The following is a 20,219-nucleotide window of genomic DNA, read 5'->3' as shown; positions in this document are numbered from 1 at the left end:
CTTGCTCAGAGACCTGTTTTGCTGTACATCTCTCCATTCTCGGGCGTTCGTTCTTTGTACCCCACCTTGGGAGATGTTCCCTGAGTCTTGGAGGGGGTGATAGAGATATCTCCAGCATTGCTTATTCTTTGCTCTTGGGCCAGTTAAAGGAGTCTACTCATTGCAATAAGAAACTTCTCAGCGGGCCGGGCGGTGGTGGCGCACGCCTTTAATCCCAGCACTTGGGAGGCAGAGACAGGCGGATTTCTCAGTTCGAGAGTTCGAGGCTAGCCTGGTCTACAGAGTGAGTTCCAGGACAGCCAGGGCTACTCAGAGAAACCCAGTCTCGAAAAACCAAAAAAAAAAAAAAGAAACTTCTCTAACAAAGGGTGGACACAACCCTAGAATATATATATATATATGATTTATTTATTTTACATATGAGTGTTCTATCTGCATGCACACCTGTGTGCCAGAAGAGGGCATCAGATCCTATTAAAAATGGTTGTGAGCCACCATATGGTTGGTGGGAATGAGCTGAGGACTTCTGGAAGGGCAGCCAGGGCTCTTAACTACTGAGCTGTCCCTCCTGCTCCCAGAGTCTTACTCTCTTATGGAGGTTGGCCCCAATCCTTCTGTTTCAACCTCTCTCCAGATGGTATATTCTTATCTGTACCATACTCAGTGTTAAGCCAAATTGTACCGTAGCCTCTCTTTAGACTCTACTTTCTAAGACTTTTCTGTGAGCAAAACAAAACAAAACAAAACAAAACAAAACAAAACAAACCTGCTGATTTTTGTGGGTATTCCTGCCTTATCCCGCTATGCTTTCCTGAGGAGGTACTGGGGAAAGCCCTTTCCCACACTTCGACCAGGGTCTGAGCCAACAGATAGACCTGCCACTTCTGTCCTCCCAAGATTTGGCCGGTCTGTTCAAAGCAGGGTCAGCCTCTCTCATTGAATCTACAAAAAGCCTGGGAAACTGAATCCTAGGGCCGAGTGCTACAGACTTGGGACACCCCAGTGACGTCTGGAGCCCTTAGGCCACACCCTGCGGCGCTTCGCCCCCGCCCCTGACCGAAGTAGTATAAAAGCACTGGCCGCCTCCTCCTCATTGAGATAAAACCGTCCCGGCGGCTCCGGTACCAGGTACGTGGGACCCTTGGGCCACTCTGGGAGGGAGGTGAGCTAGTGCCACAGGGGAAATTCTTGTCCCCTCCACAGAGTAGTGAGCGATCGGTAAAGGATAGTGAAGAGAGACTGGGGAAATGGGAGGGCAGACGCCCCGGCAGGATTTGCAATTGGATCTGCAGGGGTTGGGGTCTGAGTAAGGGTTGGGTGGAGGTCGAGGGCAGCACCGGTAGGGACTGAGACAGTGGGAAGCCGGCAGCTAACATGTGCTGTTCAGACTGTTTAGGTTTCATTTTCCCGAGAAGCAGTTTCGTTTTACTCGCCTGGGCCCGCCCCTTTTGTTCACCGTGTCTTTGCAGGGTCCAGCCTGTGACAGCTCGTCCAGGCCCGGACGCTGGATCAACATCTGTGACATCACGTGTGCGCTCCCGCTACATCTGTAGTCACATCTACAGCCACCTTGGCCGAGGAATCTACACTTAGGTTCGGAACCTAGGTGGCTACAAGTTCTCAAACCTCATCTGTGACCCTCAACATCCTAAAACCTGGGTCACACTTGTGCAACTTAAATTCCCACCTGTTACCAACACCCATAAACACTTAAAACACATTTATGAAACTTGGTCACACTATCTGTGGCTACAACCTAAAACCATAGAGACACCCTAGGGACTCTTCCCTTATTTGTAATACCCGACTGGTCCAGTGACAAGTCATCACAGAGTAGTAGCACCTACTTTGATTCTCCCAGACTGCCCGTGTAGAAGGAGCAATGGCTGAACTGAGGTGAGAACATGCCTACCCTAGTTGTATTGGATCCTGTATTCCTTGCATTAACCCTAATCCTAGCCTGGCTGCCCTGCCTGCAGGGGGCCCCAGCGAGTGCTGTTTGGAGATTGGCTATTGGGTGAGGTCAGTAGCGGCCAGTATGAGGGGCTGCGATGGCTGAATGAGGCTCACACAGTCTTCCGTGTACCCTGGAAGCATTTCGGTCGTAGGGATCTGGATGAAGAAGATGCACGGATCTTTAAGGTGGTATCCAGTCCTGCCCTCTTTATAATCTGCCAGAACTCCTCGGGAATCCAGCCTTAACCCATGCTCTCTCTTTTCCTTCAGGCTTGGGCTGTGGCCCGAGGGAGGTGGCCACCTAATGGAGTTAACTTACCACCCCCAGAGGCTGAGGCTGCTGAGCGAAGAGGCTGGAAGACCAACTTCCGATGTGCTCTCCGAAGCACAGGGCGCTTTATCTTGCTTAAAGACAATTCAAGGGACCCGGCTGATCCACACAAGGTGTATGAACTTAGCCTGGAGCTTGGATCTGCTGGTGAGCAGTGCCACAAATAGGGATGGGCCAGAGAGGTACATGGCCTCTGTTGTTTTCGTGGGTTCAATGGTTAAGATTTGTGGTTTTTGAAACTAGTTGTAGATTCAGTTCCTCTCCTTCCAAGGGGTGTGTGTGTGTGTGTGTGTGTGTGTGTGTGTGTATACACTTCCTCCTAAGTCAGAGCCTTGGGCTGAGTGAGGTACCTGGTGGTTTGGGAACAGAAGGTATGAGAAATAGAGAACTTTTGGAACTGCTCAGGCATCATAACCAAACTGCACATCAGACTCAGATCCAAATCTCCCCTCCCCCTCTCCTTCAGTAGGCCCAGCCATGGAAAATAGGGAAGAAGTGACCCTCGGCAATGCCCTACCCACACAGGTACAGTCTGGTTCATTCTTTCTAGGTGTGGGGGACTGGTAGCTTGCCTACCACTATGCTTTCTCTTGCAGGGTGTGTCCATAGGATCATTCCTGGCAAGAGGAAATGCTGGGCTCCAAACCCCAAGCCCTCTGCTTTCTAGTGATGCTGGAGACCTCTTGCTTCAGGTTCTGCAATACAGCCACATACTGGAGTCTGACTCGGGAGCAGACTCCATGCCACCACAGGCACCTGGTGAGAGACAGGAACTGTCACAGAGCTGGGGCCAAGCTAGAGAACACCTGTCTACCCAAGGCTGGATGAGAGGGAGGACAACAGAGCCCCTGCTGGGAGGAAAGCTGAGGATGCTGAAATGACAGGGGTGGGAAGCTGGGGTACGATGGACAGGCAGCTCCAATTTGTCCTCAGGCCAGGAGCAAGAACACGTTTCTGACGAACCCTATGCAGCATGGCAGGTGGAAGCTGTCCCCAGCCCCAGGCTTCAACACCCAGCTCTGAACACCGGTGAGGACCCGGGGACCTGTTGGCATGGGCTAGAGCTGAGGTGCTAGTGCGGCTCTCCCAGGCACAACACTGCTCCACTGACCCCTCACACCTGTACCTCAGTGGGAGGCGAATGGATCCTTGGCAGGGGATGTGGGACAAAATGCCCCACCCCCACTCACAGCTTGGTCTATACAGAGCACAACCTTGGGTCCCTGGATGTGACCATCATGTACAAAGGCCGCACAGTGCTACAGGCAATAGTGAGGCACCCCAGATGTGTGTTCCTGTATAGCCCGATGAGCTCAGCAGTAAGAACTTCAGAGCCCCAGCCGGTGATTTTTCCCAGCCCAGCTGAGCTCCCGGATCAGAAGCAGCTGCACTACACGGAGACTCTTCTACAGCATGTGTCTCCAGGCCTGGAGCTGGAGCTTCGGGGACCATCTCTGTGGGCCCTGCGTATGGGCAAGTGCAAGGTGTACTGGGAGGTGGGCAGCCCTATGGGCTCCACCAACCCCTCCACCCCAGCCCAGCTGCTGGAGCGCAACTGCCATACCCCCATCTTCGACTTCAGCACTTTCTTCCGAGGTCAGTGAGGCATCTGTCTGGGGTGTTGTCCTTTGGGGCCTAGAACCTTTCTTAACCTGCTCACCAGAGCTATCTCCTTAACAGAACTGGAGGAGTTCCGGGCTCGAAGGCGGCAAGGATCACCACACTACACCATCTACCTGGGTTTTGGGCAAGACTTGTCAGCAGGGAGGCCCAAGGAGAAGAGCCTGATCCTGGTGAAGGTATAGCCTGGGTTGGTCAAGTAAAGATGTGTAGGCTGCTGGTTAAGAGCCCTAACAGATGTCCTTCCCACAGCTGGAGCCATGGCTATGCAAGGCCCACCTGGAAGTCGTGCAGCGTGAGGGCGCATCTTCCCTGGATAGCGGCAGTCTTGGCCTGTGCTTGTCTAGCACCAATAGTCTCTACGATGACATTGAGCACTTCCTCATGGACCTGGGTCAGTGGGCTTGATTCAGAACCCCGGCTCCCAATAAATAGTTCAGAATCAGCGCCGCCCTGCTCTATGTTCTCTCTACTGGACCTTGTGCAATCCCTTGAAAGAAGGCAACCCCCACCTGCTACACACTAGGCCTCCTGTGCAGCACTCATCTTCACAATGAAGAGCTGGTCGGGTTACCACCACCTCTTACTGGGTGCAAATGCTCTAAGACAGGAATCGGGAGCACACTTGTGGTGCCAGGTGTATTTGGGAAGGTGGGAGTGTGTGCCTAAGCCTCTGAGACCCACAGCACTGTGTCCTGTCTCCTGACAGGGCACAAAGCACCTAGAGTAAGAGACTTGCTACAGCAGGGACATCATGAGTGAGTGCTGGCAGCTGGCAGCTACAGAAGCGTCCCACTGAGCCATCAGGCTTTGAAACCAAAACTGCTTCACCTTCTAAGCACCAGTCCATAGAAAAGTTTCTAAAGATAAGCCATTTTTGATAAATTAGAACACAATGGAAACAGTGTATCTATAATATACATATAAAAAAGTCCAGTTTTCAATTGTAAGCAAGACAGGTGCAGACAGGGATCATGAGAACCTCAGAGGCAGGACTGCTGGTGGCCCCATTTCTTTCCTGCTGGGGACGCCTCCCCGTACAGTGGCTAGCCTCAGGTCTCAGCACCCTGAGTGGGTGGCTCCTCTCCAGCTTCAGTCTTCCTGTGCCTGCGCATATGCCTGTATTTGTCCACATAGGCTTTCACCAGGTTGGCCACCTTCACAGGGTTGATTTCGCCACTCTTGCTGTGGCAGATCTGAAGAAAGAACACATCATCCTGAGTGCTCTCTCAATCTGTCACAAACATCGACTCAGCCAGGCTTCCTCGCCCTGGCCATCTCAAGTCGTGCCCTTGGTCTTTTTTTTTTTTTTTTTATTTTTTTTTTTTTATTTTTTTTTTTTATTTTTTTATTTTTTTTTTTTTAAATTTTATTTTATTTATGAGTACACTGTAGCTGTCTTCAGACACACCAGAAGAGGGCATCCAATCTCATTATGGATGGTTGTGAACCACCATGTGGTTGCTGGGATTTGAACTCAGGACCTCTGGAAGAGCAGTCAGTGCTCTTAACCGCTGAGCCATCTCTCCAGCCCGTGCCCTTGGTCTTAAGGGTACTTGTATGCCCACCCTACACAGACATCTATAACCACACTTCACAGAGCTGCTGAGGTTTATATTCCTGTGTCAGAGGTCAGAAGGAAGCGAAAACTTGTTCCTATCGAAAGATCTCTCAGAGACTTAGTTCCTCCAAAGATCCAAAGAAACTGGGTGTCTTGAGGACACCTGACACTCCTCATCTATTATTTTATGCGCACTGTCTGAGGGGCACTTCGTAGGACACAAGACTCATTTAAGGCTTCAGCCACTTGGCTCAGCTGACTGACCCAGGAGTCCATGCAAACTAGCAATGGCAGCTCTCTGACACATACAGATTTAGCTATTCTGAGTCACAATGAGTCCTTTGCAACCTCAGGGTTGCCAAAAAGGCATGCCTACCTTCTGCACGGCTTTGCGCAGTATGTCCTTGTACTCCTCCTTGGTCACTTCTCTCTTCTGGTAGAAGGGTTTAATGGCCAGTTTCACCTCCTCCACAGCCCGTTCCTGCATGTGCAGCTTCTTCATGTACTAGGAGTGAGGAGGAGGACATGTGTGACCCTGTGGCAAGATGGCCAAAACTGACCTGTAGGCTCTTTTATGAGAAGCCAGGAGTTCTGGGATATTCATTTGCCAAAGAACATAAAGGCAATGGGCTGGCTGCTCTCTTACCACCCTGACCAACCCCACGGGCCTGAATAATAGACCTAAAACCAGGCCCAACTAAGACAGGCTATGGGAGGACAGGCAGCAGCACTCACCTCCTCCTTTTTGGTCTTCTCAGCAGCTGTTTTGGGAGTGGCAGTCCTTTCTTCTGAGTTGTTGGTGGTTGCAACAGCTAGCTCTGAGGCTGTAGCTGGCATAGTGGGCACTGGGGCCAGGCTCTGTGCTGCACCACAGCCTGCTAGGGGAAGGGTCCCCTGCAGGATCAACTGGACTGAGGGCTGGCTGACCAGTGCATAGGGCAGGACGCTTGAGGGCTGAGCCAGGGGTGGTGGCATGTTGGGGCTGTAAACCTGGGCAAGAATACCCCCTGCTGAGGGTAGCGTCCCAACAGCTGGAAGCCCTTCTGCCCGGGGAGCACCAGGGGGCTGTACAAAAAGAAGTAGTACCATGAGGTCTAAGCCTTAGGCAGGGCAGCCCGAAAAGCCCAGCACAAGGACCATGCCCCTCTAGCCCAGCACCCACCTGAGAGGGATCTGCATCAGGTAACCCAGACTGCTGGAGCACGTGGATGGGAGGGGGCAGCTCGGAGAATGGTGCCTGCTGAAATCCTATGAGGGCCCTGTCCTCTGCATCCCAGTCTCCTTCCTGGGGCCTCTGGGGCCTCTGAAGTGGTGTCCCTGAGGACCCAACAGACAGGGAGTGTGGATGTCTTGTGGTCAACCCTGGCCAAAACATTTTCAGAGAACCAGCAGTGGGAATCAAGGCCAAGCTGCAGATATGTCTGTAAGAAGCTGGACTTGGGTAGGGGACCCGAATTGGCAGGAGAGGCTCTTAGGGAAGCTGCCCCCCTGCCTCATGCCTGCTCTATACCCCTGACCCACAAGGGCAACCACCACCAAGGTCCCAGCCAGAGGCAGGACAAACTCACTTGGATCTCTGCCCAGGGCCGGGGTGCTGTCCTCTGCTTCTTGCAGGTTCCAGGTGACTCTTTTCACCAGGGTTCTGGATCGTAGCAGTGGGGCCTGGGCCACCGAATCCTTGGGCCTGACTGCTTCACATCCTCTCCCACTCAACAAAGGACTGTCCTTTCCCATGGACACCACACCTGGGGTGCTAAGAGTTGTAGCAGTGGTCTCTACAGTGTCCTGTCTGAGTGGGCACTGGTCTGAAGGGCCGAATGCCTGGGGTGTAGACTGTGAGATCTCTTCACTGTGAGTCGGTAACACCTCCCTCTGGATGGTAGGTAAAGTACTGTGTGGTGGAAGGCTGGCTGGGGGCAGTATGGGATTTGGTGGGAAGTCTCGCTCAGGGGAAGAGTCTGTACTCTCAGGGGAAGGAGGTGAGCTCATGTCATCAAGCTGGATGAAGATGGCTTCATTTGAGAAATCCTCAAAGATGTGGCCTGCCTCCACAGAATCACCATAGTCAAGGTCCTCAGGCACACATGCTACTGGCTCTGCCAGGACAGGAGGGACTTCTGGAGGGTTCAGGTCAGCCACAACCACATCTGGCAGGACACTTGCTACCTCTGGCAGGACACTTACTTCTGAGACTGGAGGCTTGGCAGAGTGGTCTCCATCCTGCCTTGGCTCTCCCTGTGGAGCAGGGACTGGGGAAACCTCCCTCACAGGCTCCTTCTTCTCTGGGGAATAGGGACGCTTCTCATGGGAATGTGGCCTTCGTGGCCTATGCTCCAAGCTGGGCGACCGAGACCGCCACCTCCTCCTCTCCCGGGACCGAGTCACACTCTCCTTCTTGTCCATCCGCTCTCGGCTCCTCTCCCGATGTTTGTGTCTCCGGTCCCTCTCCAGGCTGCTGTGTGGTGAGCAGTCTCTGCCATGAGACCTGGACCCCGAATGCCGCCTCTTCCGTCTCCTACTCTCATGTCGCTCACAGGAAGAACTGCCAGGACTCCCTGATCGGGACCTGGACTTCCTCCAGCTCCTGCCATGACCCCAAGGACCCCGCCTATGCTCCCTGTCTCTGTCGTCTCTGTCCTTCCTCCTCTTTGCTCTGTCCTGGCTGCTGGCACGGTCACTAGAAGACCTCCGGCTCTTAGTCTTGGCTCTGTGCCTCTTGCTGTGTTCCTCAGCAACTGGAGATACAGAGCGTGAAGTCCTGTCCCTGGAGCCAGAGCGAGTGCTGGAGCGTGTCCTCTGGTGCTCTCTGGAAACCTTCTTCTTCTTCTTCGTTTTCTTCCTGCTTCGGGAGCTGGAGGTGGAGCGGGAACGGGATGAGGCCCTGAACTCCACAATTCTGTGGGTAGTTATCTGAGGAGCATCTGGGCTTGGTGGGACACTTGGCTCCTCAACAGTCACACATGTCACTGTCCGTTCCTCAGAACCAAAGAAGGGTGTACAGGGCACTTCGTCCTCATCATCCCAAGGGTCTGGTGGGGACGGCCTCTGTGTTCGGGCTGTGGAGCCCTGAATCTCTGTATGCTCCATTTCCCCTAGTCCTTCTTGCTCCAAATCAGAGGCTCCCTCAGCAGGTCCCTTGCCGAGTAACTCCAGCATGCCAGATACAGGCTCACCAGGCGTCTGGGGCTCAGGCTCCCTCTCAGTTCCAAAGATGCTTTCTACCCTGTAGGAGGTAACACAGCGCACAGACTGGAAGGCTGGGGCCTTTGGGCTGTTGATGGAGATAGTTCTTGTGATCTCGGAGGGCAGAAGGCCTGGACCAAGACTCTCTGGGCTGCTGCTAGGAGGGCTAGAGTCTGAGCCAGTGGGATCAAAGGGGTCATAGATTTCACTTTTGAGTTGTTTCGGCTTCTTGATGGAGAAGAGGGGTGAAGGGTTCTCTTTCCTCTGCACCTTGCTATCTACTGGACGGAATGTGTTACAGAATCCAGGGCTAGACAGCTGGCTGCAGTGGGCAGTGTTCCCAGGGATATTGATCCTGAAGCTTTCAAAGCTAGACCCAATGCCTTTTCCTCGGGAGGGCCCTAGAGGGGCCAGGCTGCCATGGGAGCTGGGCGCAGGAGGTCGAGAGCCACTTGTGTGTGAGCCAGTCTCCTGGGGGCCCCTGCTGCTGGGCTCACTGTCAACTCGGCCTCGCCCTGGCTGCCCAGGGCCTTCCCTGCCAGTCAGGCGGCTGATGCAAGTGCTAGGAAGCTCGACGATCTGGCCGCTGGCCGGGGCCCGGTCCTGTGTGCTATTATTGCCATCTCTGTGGATCTTTGGTATCCTGGGTAGCTTGGAGAAATCAGGTCTCCTGGGGTCTGTTTTCTGAGGACGCCCAGGAGCTATATTCTTAGATGGAGAGCTAGAATGAGTCATGATCTTAGTTGAGGCAGAACCAACCTGTACCTTGGAGCCATTGAGTCGGGGTCTGTTACTGTGTCTCCAGCTAGGACTGCTCTTATCTGCAAGGTTCCCAGGCAGACCTGAACGAGGTGTTAGTGATGAGTCTGATCTCACAGGCGTCTGCACCATGCGGGCAGGGAGACAGTGCAGAGCTGTTCTATCCCCACAGCTCAGCCCTGAGTTTGGTCGTCTGTCTCCCGTGAGTCCACTGGATACGCTCTCTGAGGGTAGTGTCCCAGGCTGCAGGTTGTCTCTGAGCCTAGACTCTTCTCTGGATTGAGTCACAGAATTTCGCTGAAGAGAAACAGGAGCTAAAAAACAAAAGTCAGATGGAAACCCTTCCCACTTCCTTTAACAAGTTCAATGACTTGTGAAGTATGATCAGAACAGACACTGAAACTACTGTTTTCACACTAATTGTCCCTCCACAACGGGAATGATACAGGTCAGCTGTCCCACTGCCTACCTGTGGGACCATAAATGCCCCGCCCTGGCATGTAGTCTTTCTCTTTTCAGACATGACCATGGTTCAAATGTGTCCCATCCAGTGTGACAGACAGAAGCTGCAGATGGAGGCCCTGTGCACTAAGCATCTGAACTGTCCTAGAAATGGCATACTCACTTAACTAGGCAGGCCTGGGAAGACCCTGGCAGAACTCACACTGGTTATATTCTTAGCAGTGTTGCCTCCAACTCAGGACAAAGTCTGAGAACCTTTCCAACTCATCCATTTCTAGGACTGTGATTTTACATTTCCAAATCTGTAAGGAAGGACAGCAACCACATGGTGCTCACCTGCCCTCTTGGCGCTGAGAGAGCCATCCCGGTGTATGACAACATCAGCACTGCTCATCATCAGGAGGCTCTGGCCAGACAGGATGCTCCCCAACAGGTCAGGAACGGGAGCCTCCTCCACGCTGGGCTCTGGGGCCACAGCAGGGAGCTGCCTCCTGCAGACAGAACAGAGAGTGGTTCTGCTGGCCTGGTTCCTCTGTATTCCCATCCATCAACCCTACCACGGGGATCAAGTGTGTGGGGAGATCACCTCTAACATAAGTATGCCCCACTCTACCACTAGGCATGAGGTGGCAGTGAAGATATCTCTACCTGCTGGTCACTGTGGACCAGGACTGCTGCCTTGCCCAAGGACCCTTTCCCTTTTAGAGACTAAGGCTAGTGTGGCTAGCAGATGTGCTACTTGACCCTGAGACAATTAACTAGCTTTGACTTGGCACTCAGCCAACCTCAACTCAAGCACATCACACCCAGAGTAGCTGCCCAGCCACATCACCAAGGGCCACATGGAAAGGATACGTCATTTAGCCAGGGCCCTCACCCACCCCAAATGTCCCTGCTGCCACATACCTAGAGAGCCCCATGGCGACAGGTCTGGCCACAGGCTGGTGAGACTGCAGAGCTGAACGGGACAGCACTCTCCTCTTGGCACTCAGAGGGGAAGGCGGATCTGCAGACTGTTCTTCATTACTGGAGGGGACACATGCCAAGGGGACACTGACACAGTGCCACATGCAGCCTAATCAAATCTGAGGATGAGCTGGGGCACTGGGACAATCACCACTGCAATTACCTGTCAAAAGGGTCCAGCTCATAGGGATCTCCAAACAGTGACAGAGAAGCTGCTCCAATATCTGCCCGCATCAGCCCAAGAGAGGGGTCCACTGGCTTGTACACTGACGGCATGCTGGTGCCACGGACAGGCCTGCGGAGGCCTAGTGTTCGTGCAATTCGAGAACGAGCTGTGACTTCATTCTGAACCAAAGTAACAGGAAAAAAATTAAATTAATGACTGGCACATTGCATTTAAATAGCCACATGAGGAACAGTTGTGGACTTTTAACACTATACGATTGTAATCATTCCCAAGATACTAAAATCAAGGGACCACATGCCACTTCCTCTAGATTCTGAGTAAGGATGGAACAGAGACAATACCCTCAGCTCAGACCTCTCCCCAAAGAGTGTATTGTATCTCTCCACACTTTCACCATGGGTCATGGCCCCAGATGTTCTACTAGGGGGAAAAAAGGAACCACAGTAATTGCAGAGGGAGAGAGAGTGCTCAGGAATCTAGAATGGTCTAGAACTTTCTAGAAACTAGGAAGAACTGACATTGCCAGGCCCTCAGGCCTTAGGGCACAAAGTGAATGCTAATGACCACTGAATCCAAGACCATTATCATCTACCCATTTGCTCACACATTTAACCACAGGCCCAAGAATCTGTTCTGACCATCCTGAACAAATGTTCTAATTACTAAATATTTAAACACATCTTTGTATTACATATACTAAAAAACATTTATCAGGCAATGGGTAACAAGTATAAATGCATATAAAACACATGGTCAAGTTTATGTGTGTGTGTGTGTGTGTGTGTGTATTCCCTCCCCCCACCAACATCCTGGGTCAGTAAGTACCAGATATGTCTCATGGCAGCAGGGCTGAATGGGAACAGAGTACTTGATATGGATACACTGGACACAGCCTTCCAATACACAGGAGGTTCCCTAAGACAGACAGTGACTATCTGCCCTGAGGGCTTCAACTCAGCCTACCTACACCTGCTCCTAGAGGATTGAAAGCCCTTTGACTTAACCAACCAGTGACCATAAGGTGACTCAGCCCTCTGAGGCCTGCTGGCCCTCCCTCTCTGCCTCTGTTTCAGGGCTTATCACACATAATTCTTAACATACCCTACTCCAAAGCACCTAGAAGCATACCCACCCACCTCTGAGCTGCACTACAGAGCAGCAGAAAAACAGCCACGTTGACACCTCCTGCAGCAGAGCCACACAGGGAGCACGACTGGCTCATCTGGACACTTCTGCTACATCCTCACCTTCAGCTTCCTCCCCTTCGTCTTCCTCACACGGTGCTGCCGTTTCTTGGCTCTCGTACCCCTACTCTTACTTTTCACAGATGACCTGGACCGGGTTTTCTTTCTTCCCAGCACTTTCTTTCGTCTCCCTAAAAAGACAACACTGAATGTCTGTGATTCAGTACTGCAGGGCCTTTTCTGACTAGGGTGACCAGGTCCTCTGTTGGAACAGCGCTCAGAAAGCTAGGAGAGGATCTAGGCACCTCTGGACTGGGTGCTGGCTTGAATTTTACATACAACACACACACAGACACACACACAGATAACCTTGGAGGACAGACGTGGGCATCAGATGCCCTGGCACGTGAGTTATAGGCAGCTATGAGCTGTTCAATGTGACTACTGGGAAGTGAACTCGGGTCCTCCTGGAACAGCAGCAAATACTCCTCTTTAACTGAGCCGTTTCTTCGCCCCCTGATCTTGAGATAAGAGTTTGGTCTTCCGTAACCCGTGATGGAAAGTATACAGTTATAAATGACCCTGAACTCTTGATCTCTCTACCTCTACCTCACAAGTGCTGTACGCCTGGCTTGCCTCATTTCTGTTTTATTTTTTGTTTTGTTTTGTTTTGTTTGAGACAGGGTTTCTCTGTGTAGCTGTGGCTATCTTGGAACTCACTCTATAGACCAGGCTGGCCTCAAACTCAGATCCACCTGCCTCTGTCTCCCAAGTGCTGGGATTGCAGGCCTGTGAGACCACCACCCAGTGTGACTTTTTAATTTTATTTACTTTTTATTTTTTAAAGGACTTCTTGGTTTTTACTCTCTTTCATTCTATGTGTATTGTTGTTTTGCCTATATGCATGTCCATGTGAGGGTGTCAGCCCCTTGGAAATGAAGTTACAAACAGTTGTGAGCTGCCATGTGGGTGATGGAGTTTGAACCTGAGTCTTCCGGCAGACCAGTCAGTGATCTTAATCACAAAGTTATCTTTCTAACCCCTATTTATTTTTGCTTAATTGTGTAAGTCTATAGCTGGTCTGGAACTCATAGAAATTCTTCTACTTTAGCTTCTCAAGGATTACAGATGTGAGCACACGCCTCACCTAAAAAGTTTTAAAAATGTTTTCTTTTATTTTACTTGCTTGTACCTACTTTGTCTACATCTGCACACACAGGTACAGCATCCAGGCATTCAGAAGAGGGTGCTGGAGCCCCTAGAACTGGAGTAACAGACAGTCATGAGCCATGTGGTTTCAGGGAACCAATCCCAGGTCCTCTGCAAGAGCAACAAGTGCTCTTAACTGTACTCTGCCTTTCCAGCACTCTCCTTTTAATTCTTAAAGTTAATTTATTTTTGTATGTGTGCATGTGTTGGAGAAGTCAGAGGATAACTTGCAGGAACTGGGCTCTTTCCTCCCACAGTATGATCTGGAGATCGTAATCAGAGCATTAAGCTTTTGCAAGAGTCTCTACCTGCTAAGATATCACCCACCATTTTTTGAGAGACTCTCAAGTGTGTAGTGGAAAAAATGACCTTGAACTCTTGAGCCTCCTGCTTTTACCTGGGAACACTGGGATTACAGACACATGACAACTTCTCTACAGTCTGGGCTACAAGCACTGTAGAGTTTTTTAAAAAAGGTTTACTATTTATTTTATGTATGTGAGTGCAGTCTCTTCAGACATGCCAGAAGAGGACATCAGATCCCATTACAAATGGTTGTGGGCCAGGTCACTGCTGGGAATTGAACTCAGGACCTCAGGAAGAACAGTCAGTGCCCTTAACAGTTGAGCCATCTCTCCAGCATGGCTTAGAATTAAAAAAAAACCAAGAAATAAACCTGCAACATTTTAAAGTAATGTGTTCCTGGAGGGAAGGGGATGATCCAAATAGCAATGAAAAGATGGGATCCTACCTCTCTGAGTAATTGGATTTTTACAACCATTATATAAATTCAAAAACAAAACACATGAAAGCCAAGAGCGGAAGACAACAGTGGCTATAACATGAGCACTTATGGTCCAGACAGAGAGCTCCCTCGAGACTGGAAGACAAACAAGCACCCCGAACCCTTCTGGAGATACGTACTTTAAAACAGAAATCAACTGCTAAAGAACCTGTACTTTGGTCTAAGCCACCCTCAAATGTACTGCCATGACTCTTCATTCTAGGATTCTGATAAGCTAGCACTGAATTCAGCAGGATATAGAGTGGGTGAAGGGAATACCAGGTAATTTGCAGCTCCGTTATTTTTGAGTTCCTGCTGCCCCTGCAAATTACACTGCTATATGTGAGAACAAAACTAGGGCAGATATCTTCTGCAGAGACTCCCAGGAAGCAGAGAGCACAGTGTCCCTGGCTTCTTGGTTGCCCTTTCTATGGCTCCTATAATCCATAATCAAACATAACTGAAAATATTAAGTGGGAAACTCAAGAAGAAAAAAACTCATAAAATTTAAACTGTACCATTTAGAGTAATGTGATGAAATTTCCGGCATACAGCTCAAGCCTACAACCTGTAGGTAACAGCAAAGTGAAGGTTGCTTTTTTACATGGACCAAATACCAGGAAGAGGAAAGAGAAGGGCACTAACGCGCACACAGCCCAACACGAATCTGACTTGGATCTTAATTCAAATAAGCATTCACATTTTTAGTTTGAGAGAGGATCTTATTTGTAGCCCAGGATAGACTCAAATTCACAATGTGGCTAAGGATGGATGATCTTGTGCTCCTTATCCTGGTCCTCCTGCTTCTACCTCAAGCATGTATCACAGAATCTAAAGTATCCTAGCCTGCTGGAACCTGAGGCAGGTAGATTACGATATGAATTCAAGTCTAGCCTGAGTCACAAAGAAAAAATTTGTTTTTTAAAAAATGGAGAGGGGCTGGTGAGATGGCTCCCTCAGAAGTTAAGAGCACTGGCTGCTCTTCCAGAGGTCCCGGATTCAATTCCTAGTACCCACATGGCAGCTCAGAACTGTCTATAACTTCTGTTCCAGGGGTTCTGATTCCCTCACACATGCAGGCAAAACTCCAATGTACATAAATTAAAATTAATTTTAAAAAAGAGAGAAAAGGAAGGAGGAAAAGGAAGGGGAGAAGGAAAAAAGTTCACAGAAACAAAACTAAAACTGGAGCTGGAGAGATGTCTCAGTGCTAAAAAGCACTGGTTGCTCTGGCAGAGGACTCATGTTAGGTTCCCAGAATCCACATGGGGCTCAACTGTCTGTAACTCTAGTTCTGTCTTAACATCTTCTTCTGGCCTTTGTAGGCACTAACATGTATACAAACATATAGGCATGTAAAACACTCATACACACAAAAGTCTTTCAAGGAGGTGTGGGGTGCCTGACTGACTGTCCTTAATGGGATCAAACAGACTCCAACATCTGATTAAACGACAGTAGCAATTTTCTACAATTTGATGAAGCAAATGTGTTGTTAACAACCAGCACTGAGAAGCACGTTATGAGACAAAGAACAGGAAACACAGATGTACAATATAAGAAGTGAAAGCCTGACCTTAAACCTCAGCTGCAGGTGTGACACCTTATGAGGGGCTATGTCGATGACCTAGACAATGACCAACTGCTTGCTCAGAACATGGATCTCAGCTCTGGCTTCTAAACCCTGCTTTTGGTGAAAGGAAGGGCTTTCTGGAGAGGACTGTACAGATACACACACCCACACAAACCTACTACAACACTAGCATGTGCAAGGCCTCAGCAACTAGACCTCAGAGCTTTAGCAGATCACCTTAAGGCTCCTAACACATGTATACCCTCTGCTGTGCAGGAACTGAACTATGAGAGCTGTCGAGAATGCAGAGTACACACATGATGGTGTTTGGAGTTGGAAAATTTGATACTTTTTTAAAGTTAAACATAAGATCAAGCTGATGATTCAATCTCTTCCCTTCTCCATATTGCCAAGGGGGGGAAAAAATGAAAACATCTGCTCACAAAATTAACTGAACTGCATGAATGTAGTTTCCAGCAGCTCTTAAGAATGTCATACATGCATATAACATTTTGATAAAATTAACACCCACTCCTCCCAGATTCAATCCTCTTCTCCCACCCCACCCCCAACTTCATGATTTCTTCTTTTTTAAATAAACCACCACATCTAATTTGTGTTGCATGGATATGGGGCCATGCACTGGAACTCTCCTAGAGGCCATGCCTTTAAAGAAAACTGATTTTCCTTCCCTCAGAAGCCATTTGTGGTCAACAGTTCCTAAGCTAAGGGCCAGTGATTGTGAATCACTTATTTTTCTGTAGTTTTATTCATTTTGTTTGCTTTTTAGGTTTTGAGACGAGGTCTCACTATATAGACCAGGTTGTCCTCAAATTCCTAGAGATCCACCTGCCTCTGTTTCCTAAATGCTGGGACCAAAGGCACATGCCACCACAGCTGGCTGAAGCTTCTCCTTAGGAGATGCAGTCCGGAAATAACCCAAATGATCCTCATTTAAGAGCCAACAAACTGGCACACGAACAGACCCTTAGATAATGGAAAATACACATCAGCACAGGATCTAAAGACTCTATGGTAGCAAATGAAGGCAGACTCCACTTTCCCTGGATCCTGTGGGAACCCAGACTGACAGATAATGATGAAAAGAGCCCCACTGTGAGCGCGATGTCAGACCTGTAACTGTGCACTTACAGGGGGTGCACCCACTTCACTGTGCAGATGTCAATAAAGTCAATTAAAACTTTTTATTTGTGTGTGTGTACCACATACACAGCCTATCAAGAACAATTTGTACAGCCAGTTCTATCAGTGGATTCCAGAGATCCTACTCGGGTTATCAAGCTTGGTGGCAAGCACCTTTATCTGCTAAGCCATTTTGAGAGCCCAATAAAGTATATTTTTAAGAGGCTACAGATTAATTATGACCCACCTGGGGAGAGAGGAATCACTAAATCCATACTGAGTTGCATCTACTGGGGGCATCAAACATTAATCTGAAGGAGAGGGTTGGGTCAGTAGGATAAGATCAGGATACAGAGGTGGCCTCAGGGTTCTAGGTCCCTTCTATAATGTGTCAACAGTATTTGCTTATAGTTTACACTAGCTCCAGGGATGTAAACACTTAGGAAATGCAGCAGCCATGTCAACAGCAAATATTGTCTCAATCAGGGAATGGTAACACATCTGTACCAAACAGTCCAGATGTGCTTCTTTCTCCCTGATAGTCTCTGATGAGGTCTGGATGAGCTTGACAGTATTGAGTGCACAAATGAGATGGGTGTACTATTCTTGTGGCTAAGAGAGTTGTAGTAATAGTCAGAAATGACCACATATCTGCACTCCAGAACAAAGCTCACGGTGGGAGGGAAGCCCATTATGCCAGCTTACCTGCCTTCCTTTTCCGTTTTGCAGGGACACGAGGTGTCAAGGGACGCTGGTATACAGCAGTGCTCAGCCCAGTGGCGACAGCCTCAATAGTTTCATCCAGCAGAGAAGACATGAGGTATCTTGGTACATGCTGCATACAAGAGACAGCAGCACTCAGTGGGTGAATACCCTTTCCACGGATGGGACACTGAACTTGGCCATGTGAGTAGATCCTGTCAGTGTACACTCCCTTTCAGACCCTTGAATATGGGGCAAACTGACCGGAGAAGCCAGAATAGTTTGAGACTGCAACCACCTCCCCCAACGCCTACCAAGAGTGGACAGCATGATCACAAGACAGTGGTTCCTTGAAAGGTTTTAGAAGAGAAGATCAGGGCAAGAATGGACTAGAGGGTTCAGCTGCTATCAAGGAGCAAATGGAGCTCCAAGCAGGAAGCAAGTGGGCAGGTGGGAGCCAGGAATGTGATGACGAGGGCCTCGCAGGGAATAGGGAATGAGCCAGCAGATAGAAAACAAAAGAAGCGAGTAAGAAATAGCAGCCCCCGACATGATCCTGCATCCAGGGCACAAAGTCAAAGAGAGATGGCAAGCATGAGCTGAGACTCAAACTTGGAGATTACAGACTCAGGGCATAGGACAGAAGAGAGTTCCCAGTCCTTCAACCCATTTGGAACGTGAATGATGTCACTACACTGACCACGAGAATAACTTTTAACAGAAAGAACTTTTATGCTCCCTCAGCACCCAGAACATTGGCCATGGTCATCTAACTAACATTGAGTGCCAGGAGCCAGGCATGAGGCTGGAAGGGGTAAAGAGCCAGTAAGTGGCCTTTTTCACAGTAGAGGATATTTCCCGAATTATCATCCCATCCATCAAAGTGTTAGAGAAGGCAGTCCCACTGGCCCTGCTGGCACATAGGTGAAACACAGTGCCTTCAATAGACTCACCTGCTCTTTTGCCAGATTAACTGTATGCATGCTATGGGCCCTTTATTGCCAGTGGTATCTCTTCAGTTCAGTTACCAAGCCCTGAGACCACCCTGTTTAGACCCAGCTTAGTGCTGGCCACTTACCTGGACCCTTCTTGCAGAGGAGATCCGGTTCCGGTTCACAGTTGCCCTCACTCTCTCACTCTGCCGTGTCCTAGCGATGGCCCGGGTCCTGCCTACTCGAGGCCGAAGCCTGCTGGTAGTAGGCACTACATCAGCCAGTAGCAAGGAGACTTCCTCATCGCTCACAGGAGCTGCATCTTGGAAAAGAGCAGTGGGCTGCTGGATCATGCACACTACACAAGCTTTTCCCAGTTAGCCTTAAGAACTGAAAGTCCCAAACTAACAACCTTTCATGGCCTCTAAAGGTCAAACTCCTCCAGCTCCTACTAAGGAATTCAAAGAAAGCCCTCTCTCTGATCAAAGTTCTCCCCACATAATAAGTCTAGATGTTCTTCAAGGTCCTTCTCTAAAGCTGACAACAGGAAAGCCCAAGTGCTCTGCAGGGAAGGACAGCACATTACCATGAGTGGGATCAACACCAGGGAGTGCACACTCTGGGCAGAACCATTCATCCACAGGCACCTCCTGGAGAGGAGGGTCCAAACATTCCATGTGGTACCTATGAGAACAACAGTTCAGTGCCAGTCTTAGTCTTGGACCTCAAGTCTCACAAGAAACCACACTGCAAAGACTGACTATGTCTAGTCTGCAATGTATCTTGCCAATGGCTGAATCACTTCCACACGTTATGGGGCCCTAGGTCTAAAAATAGTCTCTGCCTCTAATCCCAATGTGGGCCACAGAAACTCTAATCTCCTCTTTGACCCACTGTGTCTGACAATAGATGACTAAGTAACCTTTCTTTACAGAGAGTGTTCTAAGGTGCTGGGGAAAGAACACTTGCCTAGTAAAAGTCCTGCCCCATGCTGGCAGAGAGATCACCTTATTGTCCTGTCCAATCACATTTCAGTCCAACTGGCCATGCTTCAGTCATAGTATGGCATAATCTCCTTCAAGTCCACCAAGGACAGGGCATGAAGAGTGTCAAAGAGACGAGGGAGAGGTTCCTGAAGAGAGCACCCCAAGAAGCCCTGCACCCAGTCTCTAAATTATTCTAGGCTTTTCTCTGTCCATATCCTTTGTTTTGTTTTTCAGTCAGGGTCTTACTATGTGCCTTAGCTAGCCTGGAACTCACTATGTAGGATAGGCTGGCTTTGAACTCATAGTGTTGAGATTAAAGGTGTGAGCTACTATGTTCTGTCTCGGGTCTTATTTTTAAATTCTTCCCATCAAGCTTCCAGGAATAAACTTTGGGGAGAGCTGTACTAACACTTTCTATCTTTCTTCTTTTTCTAAAAAAAATAAATAAATAAATAAATAAAAACTTGAGATTTGTATTATGAGCCCGGAGCTGGGCAAGCATGCACCTTTAATTCATCACTTGAGAGGCAGAGGCAGAGGCAGAGGCAGGTAGATCTCTGTTAGTTCAAGACCAGCCTGGTCTACAGAGCTAGTTCCAGGGCAGTCAGGGATACATAAACCCTATCTCAAAAATAAAAAATAAAGCAAAACCAAAAACCCCACAAAGCAATACACCCACAA

At 49.4% G+C, this 20,219-nt stretch overlaps 2 protein-coding genes across 6 annotated transcripts in view; one reads left to right on the top strand and one right to left on the bottom strand.

Moving 5' to 3' along the window:
- The first annotated feature begins 1,039 nt into the window (after positions 1-1,039).
- On the top strand, positions 1,040-4,354 carry Irf7 (interferon regulatory factor 7). Of its 2 annotated transcripts, none has more exons than XM_028786840.1 (10): positions 1,040-1,128; positions 1,470-1,896; positions 1,980-2,142; positions 2,227-2,434; positions 2,757-2,812; positions 2,884-3,046; positions 3,221-3,316; positions 3,494-3,883; positions 3,968-4,086; positions 4,160-4,354. In XM_028786840.1, the coding sequence occupies exons 2-10, from the start codon at positions 1,883-1,885 to the stop codon at positions 4,313-4,315; spliced, it is 1,365 nt and encodes a 454-aa protein (XP_028642673.1). In that variant the 5' UTR covers positions 1,040-1,128; positions 1,470-1,882; the 3' UTR covers positions 4,316-4,354. The 2 variants fall into 2 exon arrangements, with proteins under 2 accessions (XP_028642673.1, XP_028642672.1); XM_028786839.1 differs by having other exon boundaries at positions 2,754-2,812.
- A 407-nt stretch (positions 4,355-4,761) lies between these two features.
- The window catches only part of Phrf1 (PHD and ring finger domains 1), a 28,939-nt gene continuing 13,481 nt past the window's right edge, over positions 4,762-20,219 (bottom strand). For 2 of the 4 annotated variants that reach the window (XM_028786834.1, XM_028786836.1), the window contains exons 7-18: positions 19,139-19,236; positions 18,699-18,874; positions 17,624-17,753; positions 12,273-12,400; positions 11,002-11,183; positions 10,779-10,898; positions 10,209-10,363; positions 7,037-9,724; positions 6,631-6,830; positions 6,204-6,533; positions 5,845-5,973; positions 4,762-5,103 (exon numbers count right to left, since the gene is read on the bottom strand). In XM_028786834.1, the coding sequence (XP_028642667.1) occupies positions 4,960-5,103; positions 5,845-5,973; positions 6,204-6,533; positions 6,631-6,830; positions 7,037-9,724; positions 10,209-10,363; positions 10,779-10,898; positions 11,002-11,183; positions 12,273-12,400; positions 17,624-17,753; positions 18,699-18,874; positions 19,139-19,236 (4,480 nt within the window). In that variant the 3' untranslated portion in view covers positions 4,762-4,959. The remainder of the gene's footprint in view (positions 5,104-5,844; positions 5,974-6,203; positions 6,534-6,630; positions 6,831-7,036; positions 9,725-10,208; positions 10,364-10,778; positions 10,899-11,001; positions 11,184-12,272; positions 12,401-17,623; positions 17,754-18,698; positions 18,875-19,138; positions 19,237-20,219) is intronic. The other 2 variants (XM_028786837.1, XM_028786838.1) reach the window with 1 other exon arrangement.

This window comes from Grammomys surdaster, unplaced genomic scaffold (genome assembly GCF_004785775.1).
Source record: "Grammomys surdaster isolate TR1022 unplaced genomic scaffold, NIH_TR_1.0 125603, whole genome shotgun sequence".
Classification (NCBI taxonomy): Eukaryota; Metazoa; Chordata; class Mammalia; order Rodentia; family Muridae; genus Grammomys; species Grammomys surdaster.
The sequence above is the reverse complement of the archived record's forward strand: the minus strand, read 5'-3'. Positions and strand labels throughout refer to the sequence as shown.

Excerpts from the sequence above, each read along its gene's own strand:
- Irf7 (XM_028786839.1), top strand. Across the intron at positions 2,813-2,883 it reads GCAATGCCCTACCCACACAG|GGTGTGTCCATAGGATCATT; the intron begins GTACAGTCTGGT and ends TTTCTCTTGCAG. Across the intron at positions 3,317-3,493 it reads ACACCCAGCTCTGAACACCG|AGCACAACCTTGGGTCCCTG; the intron begins GTGAGGACCCGG and ends TGGTCTATACAG.